Source organism: Anser brachyrhynchus (assembly GCF_964034855.1).
Source record: "Anser brachyrhynchus genome assembly, chromosome: 2".
In the NCBI taxonomy this organism is placed as follows: domain Eukaryota; kingdom Metazoa; phylum Chordata; class Aves; order Anseriformes; family Anatidae; genus Anser; species Anser brachyrhynchus.
The window spans coordinates 71,397,660-71,411,922 of NC_137695.1; the positions used below are offsets into that span (position 1 = coordinate 71,397,660).

General features: G+C 38.6%; 1 protein-coding gene across 14 annotated transcripts in view; it reads right to left on the reverse strand.

Annotated features, from left to right (window-relative positions):
* The window catches only part of FARS2 (phenylalanyl-tRNA synthetase 2, mitochondrial), a 264,849-nt gene that overhangs the window by 184,705 nt on the left and 65,881 nt on the right, over positions 1–14,263 (reverse strand). For all 14 annotated transcript variants that reach the window (XM_080581811.1, XM_080581810.1, XM_080581819.1 and 11 more), the window contains 2 exons: positions 8,607–8,766; positions 1,829–1,960 (listed from right to left, as the gene is read on the reverse strand). In XM_080581811.1, the coding sequence (XP_080437937.1) occupies positions 1,829–1,960; positions 8,607–8,766 (292 nt within the window). The remainder of the gene's footprint in view (positions 1–1,828; positions 1,961–8,606; positions 8,767–14,263) is intronic.

Here is a 14,263-nt window from a genome sequence, read left to right on the forward strand (position 1 = left end):
TACTTTAAATCAAATAAGCTAATTGTTAGCTAACACAAATTATGACCACACTTCTTCCTCACTACAAGTAAACAGATCCCAATGCTTCAAAAAATACATTAGATTCAGATTCTGTAACCAGGTATTTTTGCAATTACCAGAGGGAGCTGAAAAACAAAAGCATGGCTGCACAAAGTGAAACTCCTCCTAAATGAAGTGAAAAATGATTGGCACTTCTTCAACAGTTTCAACCCTCTAAAAATATCTTGCTAATAAAGGAAAAGAACCTCTCCTTTTGTTTTTTTTTGTTTGTTTTTGTTTTTGTTTCCAATTAATAATACAAATTCACAAAGTGTTCAAAAGCTAGACTTGAATTAATAAATTCTTGTTTTCTTGGAAGATTAGAATTACAATAAATAGGAGAGTTTTGGTGCAGAAGGGATATAATGTTGAAGACAGTAATTCAGAGAGCTGAGAAAGAGCTGAGACAGATTAAATTGAAAATTTTGACTGCTGTAGAAACCTGCCTGTTGGCATTTCATGTACATTCCTTCATACACACACACACACACACACACATTCAGTAATTGTTTTCGGGCCATAGTTTAGCTCTCCTCACACACATTAAAAGAACCTAAACATAAGAACTGAGCAGCATAAAAGCTTTTCAAGAAGAAAGTCTGGCCGTTAGCATATTACATCTGATCAAAATAATATTACACAGCAGTCTTTCACTTCTGAGGCTGATCAGAACCTGTGTTATATTTACCACACAATGAACACAATAGCCTGATAAAGTACATTAGCATAAAGCATTAACCCATTGGTGAGAAACTCTGGAAAAGGATTCATCTCTATTAAAGTAAAATGATCGCATTAAGATATATGCAAGCTTTGAAGAAAATAAAGCAATGCCAAATAACTGGGGCCATTTATAGGTATCAGACTTCAAAAGAAAGTATTTAGAGCACATTAAAACACAATAGCTTTGCAAACCAACTACAATGAAATCAACTGAGTGTTCTATAGCTATATGAAAGCGTGCCTGTGAGAATTACATGGATCATATTCCAAAAGGCTCCCACACCTAATAACTAGTACTGAAAGACACTGAATGATGGAGGTCTGAGCACTGCCCTGTGCTTAAGCAGAATTGCCTATTGCCACTAAAAAGACAAGCATGTTAAATTCTCACTGTGAAAATAATCAGAAAAAAAAATCTCCTCTCCTTCCTTGTACTCATATATAAATTTTAGAAAGCAAATCGTCATGTGACATTTTACTGTAATAATTCCAATTTAAATCATGTGGATCTTAACGAAATTTACAACCTCATACTAACAAAGCTGAGGGTAAAAGGAAAAAATCAGAACCAAAAAGCAACCTACCATTTACCCAGCAACTAACTAGCAATATGATGATTGAAGTCACTTTCCTTTTTCTACACTTTAGAGATACAGGAACACTCTCATATTTCAAATACTACGGGATGGTGTTTGCTCACGATACCTTAAAATCATAAATGTGCGTGCACTTGACTTCTCTTGGAAGTCAGAAAAATGCACAACCTAATTCATCACTTTCTCTTTTAAAGCTGAGATCCGTCTGTCTCCTTATCGCAGAAAATGAAAGACAAACTTTCTGTTTGCAGGCTCCAGCTCACTCAGTTGTTACACTCAAATCACAGCATGGAAGGTCTGCCTTCCACCTGAGGACTATCTGTGGCAGCTGCTGCTAACAGAGATGCCTGCACTCACCAGGAGAAAGGGGGGCATTTCAGGCTGTGAAACTGATTGCACTGGAAGTGTTTGCTAATAGAGATGTCAATGAAGTAAAGGAGTTTCAGTACCTGAGTTAACTAGCTGCTGCTCCATGACCCCACAGCCCAGGACCTCCAGCCATTCTCCTTGGAAGTTGATCTCCATCTCAAAGGAAGGGTGAGTAAACGGGAAGGAACAGTCTACCCATCTGACTTGCAGTCCTGTAGTAGTGTAAAAAATAAATAAATATAAAGGGTGTATGCATAAAAGGCCATCCCTCCAACCATCTGTAAAACTTGCCCTTCAACTAATGACACCAATTACAGCAATCCAGAGAAAATAAATAGCAAACAAACTAATTTACAACACTTGTGCAAGGCAATAAATCTTAAAACTTGTGGAAAAAAATGACCATGTCTTCCCTAATATGAAAAACACTTTGTGCAATTCAAGCACCCTTTGAAACCAAATCTATCATTTGTCAAACTCTAGCAGCCACCTGGCATAGAATGAAAATGAGCCAAGATCATTGGAAAGTCAGTAATTTTGTTATTCTCTGCACCAGGAAATGACTAACTGCTCCTCACAGAAAAAACTAAGTCTTAAATTTTCCATTGCGTTTTGCTTATCAGCTAGGCAAGCAATTTTTTTTCATCAGAACCTATTTAAAATATAGAGATATTCTTTCTGTGTATGTTTAAATATAGATGTTAAAAATATATGTCTATACACAAAATTATATGAATATATACACAGGCAGAGAGAGATGTACAGCATTATTTAGGTATGCCACATGCAAACACACACAGAGAACTCTGGACCTGTGGAGCTCCCAAGAGACCAGCTTTAAACTTTGTGTGGATGTGAAGTGCAAGAGTGCAGCGACACTTGCTAATTCTCTCTCCTCCCCACATCTCAAGTCCCACTGAGGAGAGATGGGAACCACCTGACATTGCAGAGCAGCAGAGCCAGAAGAGGGCAAGGTCTACAGCACTGCCAAATGCAGGGCTGTAGTCAAGGCCTTCATTATATTTGACGGGTTTTAGTTCCTGTAATCATTTATACAAGCAATCTGTTGCTAAAGATTTTTCTCTAGCCATTAGGTGCCAGGAAAAAAAAGGTTTCGAAAACATGAACCATAAAAATTCAGAAGAGAATTGAACTGCTAATCCTCTGCACAATGCCTTAACCCCAAGACCATCCTTCCCTTCAGCTAAGCCAAATTCTAACCAGCAGTAGGCTCATTAACAATCAGACAGGCCCAATTCTGAAAACAAAGGGCAGAGCAAAGGTTGTTTGGGTGATGGCAACTGTTAACACCCCTGGTTTGGTTTGGGGGCTTTGTTTCATAAAAGGAACTTAATGTGAAAACCCATAATTTATATTGAGAGTTTTTCAAATCAAAACATTTGCTGTAGCCTCGAGAATTAGATTTTCTTTGATCATTTCTGAAACATTGGATGTGGCTATAGAAACAGTAAGTTACAACAAAAGTATGTATGTACAGCCAAACCTAAAAGACCTGACAGTTACAAGGTACATTACATCCAAAAAAGAACTTTCAAATGGAGTGGTAGATTTCAAAACAAACACATTGGTACTTCTAAATTTTCTTCTCTCTCTTAAAATTCAACCTCAGTAAGTTTATATGTTATAAAGAAGTGCTTTGATAATTTTACACACAGAATTCAAAAAATTGGAAGTATTAGCAATTATACCACTCACAACTATACTATGACCTATACAGCAATCACCGTACAGTGTTTTTGTGTACATAATGATAAAAAAAATTACATAGGTGGAAAAAAGTCATGTGTATACAACAGTATGATATGCGGAAAACAGTTTCCAATTTCCCAATCTTTGTACAAATGCATTTTTAATCCTAGGGCTGTACAATTCTGCATTCACTGTGGAGCAAAAACACACAAAATATTTTCATTTAGATTGCAAAATTTGCAACTGCAGCAAGAATGTCATGGAATTTCAAGTAGTTTGATGTTCAGAAACAATATTCTGACTGTGGTTTCTTTTTAATCATCTAATTACTTTAAAACGAAGCTCAGGAAAAAAAGAAACTATCTGCTTTTCATTCTTAATTAAATTTTAAAAGATGAAAAAAATAAAGTGGGTTGTTTGTCTTTTGGTGGTTTTTTTTGAGTTTTAAGACTTCTAAGTACTTTTCTTAAGGGACACTCATTTTAAATGTAAACATGCAAAAAAGAATAAAACAAATTCACAAGGAAGAAATAACTCTCACCTTCGTTCTGCTCTCTAAATTAAAAGTTAACCCCATGTGACACAGTAATTTTATCTGTCCAGTAGCCAGGACACCCAGGAATACCTCTGCAAAGTCTTCTTCAAGACTTCTGCTTCTGGAAGACTTTACTAAAAAGCAGAGGGCACTCAGCCTTCAGCAAGATCAAGCCTCTCCATAGAGAATCACAGAATAAATGGTTATGTTTATTATTTAGACAAAACATTGTCTTGGTACTCAGCATATTCCCAAGGATTAAAGGACATTGCTCACACTCAGAAAATTAAAACACTAAAGACTTAAAGGATTCTGAAGATCATGCTTTCTGTAGTACTAGATAATTTACTTGATTAGGCCTAATATATTTCTTCACATAAAGCCTATGGCTGTCCTGGCAAAAAATTATCTTTTCTAGACATTTCAGGAGGCCAAGAGATGCGTATCTGACCTAAAACCCAGGGGTGCACTTAAGAGAGCACAATGCAGAATCTAAACAGTGTCTGATCACTGGATACAAAATCAGTAATTTCACTAGTTACAAGGGATTATTTATATTAGCTCAGCCTCACGATGTCCATGGGAGTCCTTCCAGTGGGCACATGTATGTTAGCAACCTAAGTATCGCATCTCCAATGAGGAAGGAAAGATTTAATAGTTATTGTTATTTCTAAGTAGTGAATCCAGGTAGGAAATTGGTCCTAACTTGCACTCAGAAGCAATGGTCTTATCAGATATTAAACTAAACAAGTATCTGTCAGTGCTAGTCTAATTGAGTCTCATGATGAAGAAGGCTTGACCAAAGGCACTAAAAAAGAAAAGAAAGCAACCAATACATCAAAGCAGTCTATTGCTACACCATGGTGTAGAAGCAACAAACCCAGAGACCCAGATGGTCTTTGCTGACCAGAAATTCTCTTTGTTGCTGTGAGGATTATATTTAGAGAAGGAGTCTGTGGGAGAGAGAGGAAAGCTGTGCAAGAGGGAGGCTAGGGAGAACAGAAGGCATTGAGTCGTGGCCACCAGAGAGGTAAACCGCTAAGTAGCCCACACCTCTAATTCAGCTAATAAAAATTGTCGATGTAAATTATCAGCGTCAATGCACTCTACAGAGATATGAGTACAAGGGTTAAAAAGAAAGAGAGCAATGTGTTTGATTTAAATGACATTCAGTGGCTGTTAGATGACAACTAACAATAGCAGAAATGTTAATTGAAATACAGCATTACTCATCTTCCTACCTTCTCTTACAGGTTCCTAGAAATTTGTTAGGTAAATATGACAATAGTGAACCAGAAAAAGAAAGCTATATTGAGGAGAATCTAATGAAAATACTACAAGACAAAATGAATATATTTAGGGACAGGCTTTCAACCAACACATGAGAAATCTGTATGATCAGCTTTGAGCTCAAAAGCCTTTGCAACTTAACTTGACAAGGCAGCTGACCCTCACCACAAATCTCTTTGCGTTCCAAAATCCCCACTGCTCAGTTCCTGTAGTTCCCCCAGCAGGATAAGAGCTACATTCATTAAGGCTGTCGTCTTAGAAGAAATGGGATGAAAGTCTGAGAAGCACTTTTCAACCACCTGGAAACACCCCAAATACACCTGGGTGTAGCGTGTTCCACCTGGCCAGGTGTGAGCCACTGCCCTCTGTGAGACACTTGTGTTGTCACGGGAGACATGCAAAGCACAGCAGCTTGCACCCGAGACTGCTGGTGGGCTGCAGTACTTGCGAGCCCTTTCCAACTCCACGTTGGCGTTTCCTCAGCGGAAGAGCAAATCAGTGCATGCCTCTTCACACACGAGTGTGCGCTTCCTGAAGACCCAAACAAGCAATACATTAACAGGAACGTGTCCAATGTTTTAAAGGCCACGCTTTCCTCTTTCTGTATATCCCAACAGGTAAAATCTTGTTTCTACAACTGTAGCAATAGAAAGGCTGGTACGTTTCTAGACAGAGATTTGGGAGGGTTTTTTTGTTTGTTTAAATTTTATGGGGATTTTCACACCCCTCATTATGAAAAAATTTGTTGTAAAAACAGGGACTTCCCTAATGGGATAAAAAATGAGAGCAATGGCTCGCTAGTTATGTGTGTTTGTTATAAGACAACTAGAATTTGCAGCAAACACTAAAAATAATACAAAAGGGATAAAGATCGAAAGGGGATAAAGATTGAAAGTGTAAGCAAAAAGAAGAATGGGAATTGGTTTGGAAATGAGTCCTTGGAAACCAGTATACCTGGGGAAGATAATACAATACATTTATTTAATAACAGGCAAGTAACCTGGACCTACTCCTTATAAATAAAGACGACTTGGTCAGAGACGTTACTGTCAAAAGCACCCTTGACTACAGTGTTCGTAAGATTGCAGAGTTTAAGATCTCAAGGGGCATGAGGAGGACGAGTAGCACAATAAAATTAAAAATAAAAAAAAGCTGTCAAAACATGAAAATAGCCTGGCTAAACAGTAAGCTATGTAGTGAGCCCAAATGCAAATAAAAAGCATATGAGAGATGGAAAAAGGGACAGACTCCCAGAAAATGCAAACAAATACTACTTGGGCATGCACAGATGCTGCTAGAAAGGCAAAAGCCCAGCTGGAGCTCAAACTGGTTTGGGATGTCACAAATAACAAGGAACCTTCTGTACGTAAGTCAATAACGAGCAGAAGTACAAGAAGAAAAGGCTGAGATACTCAGGGCCTTTTTTACTTTGGTCTTCACAAGTGAAGTCAGCCCCCAAACCTCTACATCAAGAAGCTACTACAAAGAAATGGCAAACCACCATAGGAGAGGAGGGCTGAGTGAGGGACCAATGATACGAATTGGACACATACAAATTAATGAGACTTTATGGGATGTATCAGAGAGACGAGACACAAAATTAATTAAAAGTAAAGTGAAAAAAAATTTAAAGACGACAGGTGTCAAAATATAAATTTAAGTATGCGTGCCTCAGGTCACTTGCATCGCACCCATCTTGTATGTCTAGTGCCTGGCATGAAGTTTGCTTCTTTGAATATTACTTCCCTGTTTTTATTGACAGCTTACAAGATCAAGAAAATGAAGGAGAGATAGCATCACATTTACAAGGGGGGTGGGTGTGGGGCAAAAAAAGAGACAATCATATTTAAATCATTATATATCTTGTCTTTGTGTTTCAGGAAAAATGTTGTGGATATAGACATAGAAAATCCCTACAGTAAGAGGAAGGCATCTACTTTCAGTCTGTATAATTTTTTTAATGTCTTCCTAGCTATCATGTGGGCTCTGGAAAAAGTAATAATAGCCGACATACTAAAGCTTAAAGTGCTGCATCTGTCAACAGCTAAAGAAGGATGTCACTACAGTTTCAAATATAACTAATAATGCCTAAGAATTGCTTGTTTCAACAACATCCTTAGCATCTGAGGTTCATCTAAAAATACCATTTTTCCAATTGCTCGCTTTGATCCTAATTTTATATGTTTCAAAAGGCTGCTGTTAAGTCAAATACACATGCTGTTAACTACAACCACAGGAAAAACTGAGCTCGGGAACCTAAAAAATTTCTGTCCAGGCAGGATAAAACAAAAGCTGTTAAAAGTTTCTCTTGCTGTAAATTCTCCTTTAGAATATCAGAATAATATTCAAAGAGTCATAGACAGGACTTGTTACCATCATCAATCCACTCTTGGAACTACTGCTCTAAATTCAGTGGGCATCTTAAAAGAGCTTTGAAAGTAGCCAGCATTCTCCATGCATTCTAATGCTATCCAATATTTCCTCAACAGAAAAATGAATCAGTTCAGAAGAGCAGCCTCTTCGCCAGGAAATAGCATTAGGGCAGCAATTTTAACTCAGGCCATTTATAAATTCAGCAGCTATTGAAACCAAAAGCAGGTATTTCTGAGGAGAAGATATTTCACTCTTATACACAGACATTCATTACCCTTTCTCAGTCCACTCTAAGTACCAAACAACAATTATTTTTCATCTTGGTGCGAACTTAGCAAACACTGTCTCCCCTCAGCTGCGAAGTTTTATTTATTCATGTGAGGGAAGAGGTGAGGGCACTCTGCGGTCATATATACCAAAGCAACACATGCATATATGTACACCTCCTCCTGCCAATCTCCGTGCTAGCAGATGAGAGCCTGTAGTTGGATCAGACATGTGTCTGTATTCATGCCTGCTATGTTACCTTGACACACTGGCGTAACTAAAATCTCTTCACCAACACATGGCTCACAGTCTTGTGCGCACCAGTATTCAGGAAAATCAAGAGACGAGCGTGTGGTGTGTTGGGCTGTGTTCGATAATTTTATAAAGTGCACATATAATAGTATTAAAAAAAAAAACATAAAATGCAGACTACAGCTGAAAGACCAATCAAAAATTAAAAGACACTTGAATGGAACTCTTAGACAAAACTTAAGACAAAAATGTAAATAAAGAATATGGATGAGGACTCCCAAAATTACAAACACATACGACTATTTCAGAATACCAGCTGTCAACGTCACCCCTCCTTAAGTCTCCCATTTTTGTTATGCAGCAAAATCTCTCTCAAAAGTATGGATGCCTACAGCCACCAGAAGGCCAGGAAAAAAGGTGCAAGAACCTACCATCACCAAAGATGTGAGTCATGAGCTTTGTGAGCACTTGCTTCAGATTGAACTCCACCAGCCTCACAGCCTCCATGGTGTGACACTCTTGCTTGTGAGCAGTGCGATGACCTTGCTCAAACAACTGGAAGCTTTCAACATCTTTAATGTTGGAGAACAACTAGAACAAAAACACATACAAACAAAAGTAGTGTTTTGCATCAATGGCTTTCTAATTGGAAAAAAAAATAGTATTGATTTAAGTGGGAATCTTACCTGCTATGCATTCACCATGAAAAAAAAAGGTAAAAGCTGCAATTTTATACAAATTCTATTCAATATACACTACAACACTTAAATATTTCTGTTCTTGTGATGATGTAAGATTTCTTTTGTTTCTGAACTATATCTTCAACAATAATTTATAAATACAGTATATTCTTCAATATTATTTATAAAGGAAAATGATCTCTTTTTTTCTGATATTGTTATTTTGAAAGCATCTCATTTATTTAGGATGTGCCAGACTTGCTGCCCTTCATTCAGAGGCTGCTCTCCACCACATTTGCTGCAAGTTGAAGTCTTCTGATTTCCTGTACATTCCCATACATTTCTGTCCATGAAATCCCAGGCAGATACGTACTGGTGATTCTAAATCCTCTCAAAGAGACCAACAAAACACTCTCACTAAGTCACCTCATTAGAGGTTTTGTGTCTTAGGAAGACAAACAAACCATTTTAGACAGCAAAGAGGATTTTTGTTGGAGATCTTTATAATCACATAACTCTGTTAATTCCAGAGTGTGGGGAGCTAAATTGTGAAAGTGTTTCTAGTGCCCTTTCCTACTACCCCTTCCTTCTTCCTCCACCTTGCACATTCAACCCATCACACATAGAGGGGAAAAAAGTACACATTGACATTTTCTGCACATTAAGCCTCCCAGCGTAGCTAGCTTTTATTCAAGAGATGCCATCAACAGCGTGTAACCTTAACAAACCACAGATGTGCACAAATGTTTCAGTTGCAGTTTGACTTCTACAGTACATGAAATGCTTTTAAAAAGTTCAAATGAACCTCTGGTAGCCTACAAATGCTGGCCACAATTAATTGACTAATTTGTAGCATGTTTCACACATACAAGATATGCAGAAGGAGTTTGAGTTTACACAGCATGCAAACTAGCAGCCAAATTGATACAAGGAATTAAAAAGAAAACAACATATCAGTAGCATTTATATTTGTATTGCTAGTCAGAAGGAGACTTGGCTGGCAGATTGAGAATATACCTCTCAAGTTAATCTCCTTAGTGCAGTGCAGAAAAATACAAAATAAGAGCAAGAAGAGAAATACTGACTAAAATGATAACTCACCAGTCTAACAAAAACATCCTTACTAATCAAAAGGCCACAGCTTGACAAAACTAGATATTACACTAATAAATGGTAGACCTTTTAAATCAGGTGCTCACCTGAAGGATTAACCCCTACCACTTCTTACCACTGGCATTACTTCTGCTCTGACTGGAAGAAGCAGATGATACCCACCCAGTAACTAATTTACTGTCAGCAGGGCACATTAACCATCTACCACCAGGGTTTGAAAGCCAGGAGGTTTTCCCAAAAGCCAACTGTATGGAGCAGATTCAGTTTAGGCTCCCTCGGTAGGCAATGGACAGAATCAGGCTCCCTTACACAGCCATTTGGTGTGGCCAAGTTGGGTTCCTGCTCTGAGCTGCCCACTACAGGTAGCTTTTGGCTTTTTCTTTTTTTCTGTTGCCTGAAGAGACTATCCTCAGTAAAACAGAAACACCCCTCAGCCTACATGGATTTTGCCTCCTTGGACTAGAACACACCACATGTACACATTAAAACAGGTATTACATAGACACACTTTTCCATACCATTGTATTACTCCTGAAATGCTCATATTGCAATTACTTTCTAAGCAAGAAAGTAAATTTTTTTTTCAGCAGATTGTATCAGATGTGGCAAGAAAATGCACGCAAGGACCGCTAAGTACATGTGTTGGGTCATGCAGCAGCTCCCCAACCTTGCCAGTGGCTTGTCTGGCCAGACCATCCATAGGCACCCCACACAGGCCGAGCGTCCGTGTGGTTGCTCAGGAAACGGGGCTGGGAAATGGGTCTGGATTAGAAGTAAGCATATCATGTAAGGTTATCAGCATTTCGGCTGCATTGAGAGGTGTGCTGGCACGTGGGTCAGGGCAGGGCCACTTTTGGCAGCAGCATCGATGGCTGCCAGGTCTTGGAGGAGTTATTGAAACACAGGTGACAGTAACAAAATGGCTCCCTTCAGTCAGGCACTACGACTCCTTCCGGAATTGTCCATAGATGCTCTGTTAGCTCCTGTCAATTCCAGCACAACTGCGGACAGGGCAATACTGAGGAAAAACAGATGCCTTGTTGGTTGCATTAATATTTATTCCCCTTTTATCCATTCACAAATATTGCTACGTCAAGATAAGAAATTTAAAATTGGTAAACCAGTTTCACTATATTGATCACCAAACTGTGCTGAGTACATGTCTTGGATTAGAAACACTACTTCATTTCTGCATACATAAAAGCCAGGGATGTCAAAATTTAAATAAAATAAAGAATCATCAACCATCTCTCCTTTTTGATGTCAGTTCTTCACCAGCATATACATGAACAAATAGAAAAAAATATCTAAATCTTGAAAAAAAAAAAACACTGGCATATCGAAGATGTTACAATTTCATGTACATTTATTCCTTTGGTGCAGACTAAGAAAAAATGAAGTATTTTATGGTATTTGACATGATTGATTATTATTACTAACAGAAGAGAAATTTCATGTAACCATATGGTAAGTACCTATGCTTCTATCTACTGTAGGGACAAGAAGTTCTTTAAGTAAGTGCACTCCAAAAAATGAGTATTGTGTCATCATGCAGAAGTCAAAAAATATTTAATAGTTACCCGCAATTTATCAGTGTATCTGAATGATACTGCATTACAAAGAAGGCAGAAAGGAATTGAAGTGACCTTACCATCTGGCATGAACTTCACTCTGTCCTCACATCAGGACAGCTCACACTAAGAATAAAGTCAAATTTGGTAACATGTAGTGCCCAGAAAATACTAGTTTCTAATTGGACAAAGAAAAATGGAGCTATGCTCCTTTAAAAGCACTTTCTTGTATTTCTCAGCATGGCATGCAGGACAGAAGTCACACACGTGGTTTCAACAGAGACCCCAGCATTTCTTCAATCACTTGACAGACTTTAAATCTCACACCGCTTCATTCTCCGTACATTTAGTGTTGAGGGCAAGATTAAGTTTCTCTTCACAGGAGACTGGCACTTATATTAGGTTTCTGATCAGGAAGGTCTGTACTATATCCTGTTTTTCCACAATGTTGTCATGTATTATGCCTGTCAGTCATGCATACACAATTATTAAGATAATGAATACGTAATGCTCATGTCCTTACCCTCACAAACAAAGCAGCACTGAAGATCCACTCTACACGAGGGGGTCTGCATGTGGCAGCACTCGTCCTTGCCACATCTAATACATTTTGACTCACTGCCCCAGTGAGCATCTCTATAAATAAACAAACAGCTGCACTCTAAATTCACTTACAAAGAGCAAAACACTTCCACTACATCTTTAATGTGCTGTAACACTCAACCGATGGATTAGGAATGATAAAGATGATGCCATTTGAAGACGTCTCATCAAAAAGAAAACTTAATGCCAGCCCCAATCAGCCTCCAAGATGATGAAACTTGTAAGTCTGCACCTCAGTCCAGGCAGTTTCATGTGCCAAAAAGATATACAGGCCATGGCTGCACAACAGGATGCTTTTTACTACATACCAATAAGCATTCGTTTTGTTACAAAATGGTGAAGATTACTTCAAGCAACAAGCCTGCAGAGCAGTCACCTTAATTTCTGGATTCTTCAGTTTTCAGTCCTCCAATTACAGTGAAGAAAGGCTTTTTCTGCTTGTTTTGATTTTTAACCTAATAAAAGTGTTTCTGAAAAAAACAAATCATTGCTGCGTTTAATGGAAAACCATACTGATATTTTAGAACAACAAAGAAAAAGCAATGCTGCTCTACAGATATCAGTTACAATGAGACATATATATAATAGGATTCATATTTCTGTTCCTGTGGGAATCAGAATTCCTCTATTTTTAAGTATCATAGGCTTCCTAAACACACTTGTAGCCATTCCTGCAGAATTTTAAAAGTGCATTGAATTATTTATTCTGAAGCACACTGCAATATTTTTTTAGCTGGATGAGAAACAAAGTCCAAGTATGAAATACTCTATATAATTTATTTTTTTGTAATAAAAGATACAGTAGTGGCTTCCAAACTTTCTAGGCCATAGACCACTGTGAACATCTCACAGAAGTTCTGATGCCATCTGCCATAAGATTTTCAAGTAAAATAACGAAGAATATAATCTGGATTCTTGTAATCTGAAGCTCTACTTATTATGGAACAATTTATAGACTACAACATGGAAAATACTGTATGATACATGGAAAATACTGTTCACAACTTGTAAAGACATCTGCAAGAGTAAAGCCAGTTCCAGCCAGGCCCTTTATCCATGCCACTCAGCCAAATTTCAGCTTCAGGAATAAATTCACATCACAGTATTCCAGCAAAGTAACGCTGCTCTATTTTTAACTAACATGGAGGATTTAGATCAGATGCCCCTGCCCCTCCACGTCCTGAGGAGGAGGATCATCTCTCAGGCTCCTTGGGAGTAACGCAGGGCTCACCATAAATCTCAAACACCATCCTGGAGGCAGTGGCAGCACCTGAAGCTTGATGTGACACACGTTGGTGAGACCCCCAGCTCCATAAACCAATGCATGCAGCTTGCACAACTGCCCATGTCTGGATGTGTTTATGATGTGTGCCCAGCAACTACTGGCATACAGTGCTAGAGACGGCACAAGCACAGAAACCTGTAGGGTAACAGCTGGGAGATGCCCATGCTAAAGTAAAATCTGTTTCTACGATTACCATCTACAGAAAAGAGGTGAATGGATCTCCACTTTAATACTGTTATCCTGAAGCAGCCACAAATGCCAAATTCCCTCTGATTCACGTGACAGGAGACAAATGCCCTCCATCAAAGTGACTGATACACCAACCCGCATCCATGCCATCTGGTAACAGTCACTGACTCCTCAGACACTGAGGAGCATCACCCAGATCGGAAGAAATAGACAGGAAGGGGGATGTCCACAACTGACTTCAGCTGGGCCTTGTATCATCCCCTGGAAAAGCCTCTCCCTGCCACAGGGTGCAGAGGGGTACAGGGTGCATCCATGTCTTTCCTGGGCCAGTTAAAGTCTTTTTTAATTACTCGTTCCTCAGTGCCACGCTAAGCACTGTCGCTATGACCCTCATTTACGTGGAGGAACAAAATAGTTTCCACACAAACATTCTTGCATGGAATGTAAATGCTCCACATCACTTCGTATAATGGGCTGATCCCTGGAACACAATATATTTATTTGAATTCCTTTGCACATCAGGAGAACAGAATGACAGAAGAAAAGGAGCTTTCATTTGATAAAACATCAGAACAGAAGCACACCGTCCAAAGGTGCAGTAACATACAGGACTCTGGACAAGTCAAATTTAATGACACTGCCATGTC